Source organism: Hordeum vulgare, chromosome 7H (genome assembly GCF_904849725.1).
Source record: "Hordeum vulgare subsp. vulgare chromosome 7H, MorexV3_pseudomolecules_assembly, whole genome shotgun sequence".
Classification (NCBI taxonomy): Eukaryota; Viridiplantae; Streptophyta; class Magnoliopsida; order Poales; family Poaceae; genus Hordeum; species Hordeum vulgare.
Window position 1 is genome coordinate 33,594,945 of NC_058524.1, and position 3,722 is coordinate 33,598,666.

At 44.2% G+C, this 3,722-nt stretch overlaps 1 protein-coding gene across 1 annotated transcript; it reads left to right on the plus strand.

Moving 5' to 3' along the window:
- Positions 1 to 644: 644 nt before the first annotated feature.
- Positions 645 to 2,158, plus strand: LOC123412885 (3-ketoacyl-CoA synthase 5-like). Its single transcript, XM_045105844.1, has one exon. The coding sequence runs from the start codon at positions 646 to 648 to the stop codon at positions 2,083 to 2,085; it is 1,440 nt and encodes a 479-aa protein (XP_044961779.1). The 5' UTR covers position 645; the 3' UTR covers positions 2,086 to 2,158.
- The last annotated feature ends 1,564 nt before the right edge of the window (positions 2,159 to 3,722 follow it).

Below are 3,722 nucleotides of genomic sequence, written 5' to 3' on the forward strand. Positions count from 1 at the left end.
GTCTTTATATATTTAATGGATATGTGGGATGTCGGTCAGTCCGAACGATCGAGACGGATATAAGGATTCGATTTGGTCGCATTTATGTGATCGGTCACTGATTGGGTGGTTTGCTCGGGTGCTTAAGACAAGTATGAGGGCTCTTATTATACTTGTACGTCGCTCGTAGGCGATTGCTTTCAGTCGAGAGAAAGTATGTGCACACGACTGCACGAGAGCAAACTAGCTCGTCACCTGATCGATTCCTTCCTTGGAAGTTATCTCAGGCACGACCTAAGTTGATCCATCAGGACAGATGTGTACATAGATCATGAACCTATGTAGGTGTTGTACTATCATCGCTCATTTACTATTGGAAAGTTCATTGATCTCGCTAGATGCCCCATGAGCCTTTGACGTTAAATATTTCTCTCATATGTTCTAACAAGTTTCTGAGTGCACAGAAATGTTCGTTTCAGATAAGGTCCAAGGACATGGCAGTTGACACTTTGACAGTTGGAGCCTTAAATCGTTAGAAGACTACACCATTACAAAGTACAGTACATGCATGCTTAGTTTGCATAAAAATCTCCCACCCTTGGACTTCCCCCCTATATATCCTCGTCGGTCACCTCTGCAGGCACGTAAACTGCACCACCAAATAACATGAGTTCACAGTCTCATCTCAAGCGGCTCACATTGCTATACAATTGCACTTCCAACACCCTTATCCTGCGAACTATCACCAAGAAAATTGCAACATGGCTTGCTGCTGGACCCGACATTGTGCCCCAACCCACTGCTATCTGTCCCATCCACTTATTTCTTGTCATAGTGTTACTGATCATCACATTTACTATGTACCTTGGACTCCGTTCTAGAACTGTATACCTTGTCGACTATGCTTGCTTCCGGCCAAACTCCAACTTAAGAATCACAAAGGCAACCTTCCTCGAGCATGCACATCTCTCTTGTTTGCTTGATGATTCTACTGTCAATTTTATAGCTACTGTTGTTGGGCGCTCAGGCATGAGCGATGAGACATGTGTCCCTCCTGTCCATCACTATATAAAGCCATGTTGTGTGCTTGATGAAGCACGCACTGAAGCAGAGTTGGTTGTATTCTCCGTGATCGATGACCTTCTGGCCAAGACGTGCATCAAACATGATGCAATCGATGGTCTTATCACCAACTGCAGCGCATTCTGCCCCATACCATCCATTGCGGACATGATTGTGAACAAATACAAGTTGCGGGGTGATATTCGTGTCATGAACCTCTCTGGGATGGCGTGCTCGGCTTCGATGATCGCAGTGGGGCTCGCGAGCAATATGCTACAGGTCATGGCTCAAGGGTCGCATGTGTTGGTGGTGTCGACAGAGACCATTGGGCCATCCTACTATTCAGGGAATAAGCCTTCTATGCAGTTGTCTAACATCTTGTTACGCGTAGGTGGAGTGGCGAAGTTGTTGTCGACTTCTAGATCAAAGGCTAGGTTTAGGCTTGTGCATTTCACGCGCACGATCACCGCAGCCAACAACTCTGCCTACCAATGTGTGTATCAAGAGGAAGACGAGAAGGGCAACCTAGGCATCGCTCTCTCTAAAGATCTTACTGTTGTTGCTGGAGACGCATTGAAGGCCAATATCATGGCAACCGGGCCTTATGTGCTACCAATGTCAGAGCTTCTTATGTTTTCGCTCTTCAACATGGCAAGAAAGGTGCCCCGTTGGAGGAAGATCAGACCATACATTCCTAACTTTTGTGTTGTATTTGAGCATTTCTGCATACACGCAGGTGGTCCGGCAGTTGTCAGCTCGGTACAACATGGCCTGAATCTATCTGATCAGTATGTCGAGCCATCGTGGATGACACTTCATCGGTTTGGAAACCAGTTAAGCGCATCGGTGTGGTATGAGTTGGCATACATCGATGCTAAAGGGCAGATGAAGAAATATGATAGGGTGTGGATGATCGGATTTGGTGCAGGGTACGAGTGCAATACAACTAGTTGGGTGTGTATACAACCATCTTCCCGTGCGGATGGACCATGGTCTAACTGCATCAATCATTATCCGAAGGATATCTACAAGAAAAATAAGTGATAGTCTTTATATTGTGTCATATACTATGAGGAAGAGGGAGTAGTATGATAAGCTAATAACAGGCACATTGCTTGGATACACAACCTTTTTTAAGGCTGCCCGTAATGGTAGTATCATAGGTAGTATCATGCATGCTAACTAGGCAATTTCGATGAGATGGCATAGAATTAAATGAAGAAAGAGAGGGTTGAGTATCATATTGATACCGTATCATATTAAATGATGTGCTACTATGTGTCTTGCATGTCAATAAATGAACTACCCTATGATACTAACATATGATAATATGCATTACGGATGTGGTATCATACACTAGTACCATATGCATGATACTAGTATATGATACTATCCATTACGACCAGCCTAAGATGAAGGGTCCGAGGAATTCCATTGGCGGGTGGATCAAGACTAGTGATCAATGATGATGTGGGGAATCTATAAAATAATTAAAAAACAATCCCTAGTTATTCTATGTGGTTGTATAGATGAGCATCTTATGAGTTGAGGGAGGATATATATCCCAAATAGTATAATGAAAATAGCCACACATAAATTTGGTAAATTTTGTAGCAATTATCATCACCAATCATCTAAAGTTAGTACGCACACAACTGAGATGAAAATATTGCAACAACACATGTAGTCCAGAAATTCAGAAATTCGAAATTCGAGTAGTGCGCGACCAGGAAAAGTTTGTCGGTAAACATGCAATCATCTTCTATGAAGCAGCAGAACCCTCACGTTACCATTTATCAAATAGGGGAATACCTGGCTTGCCTCTGCATCACCGGATCAACACAAATATTTTATGAAATATAAAACAAGTTTAAATCATCGAGTACCAGACAGTAATACATGACAAAATGAAAATACAATCACAACCTATCGGACCAGAGATTACATAGCTCATCTACATAAACTACGAGTGGCTCGCCAACCAAACTCACTAGTAGAAAAAGGGCCTTTTGTCCCGGTTCGTAAGGGTCTTCTGTCCCGGTTTTGGAACCGGGACTAAAAGATCGTTACTAATGCCCTCGGCCTTTAGTCCCGGTTCTTACACCAACCGGGACAGATGGGCCTCCACGTGGCCGATGCGGCCAGGCCAGGCAAGGGGGCCTTTAGTCCCGGTTGGTGACACCAACCGAGACCAAAAGGCATCCACGCGTCAGCACCTGGCTGAAGCTGAGTTTTATTTGAAAGGGGCTGGTTTAGGGGTTAATTTAGGTTGTTATATACACCAACCAAGGAGCATCCATGAGCAAGCACAAAAAGAAATGATTTTATCTTTCATCAATGAGCATCCATGAGCATGCACAAAATTTCACGAGGCACACCACCATCATACTTAAAAGTGCAGTAGCAGTTCAACACTATCGTACTTAAAAGGTTTACACTATAAAGATTAAAGCTCCATCAGGTTCTTAAGATCTTCACTCCTGCTTCTTCACCTTCTCCTTCATCATCCTGATGCGCTTAGAGCGGCGAAGCCCCAGGCCAGGCTGTGGGATGTACTCCTCTACCAGAATTGGCATGGCCCTGTCGCCCAGCTGTGGGATCATCATCGCGAGGCCATCGTTACTGCTACTTTTGCTATAGCCAGAGTCGCTGCTACTTTTGTTATAGCCAGAGTCGCTGCT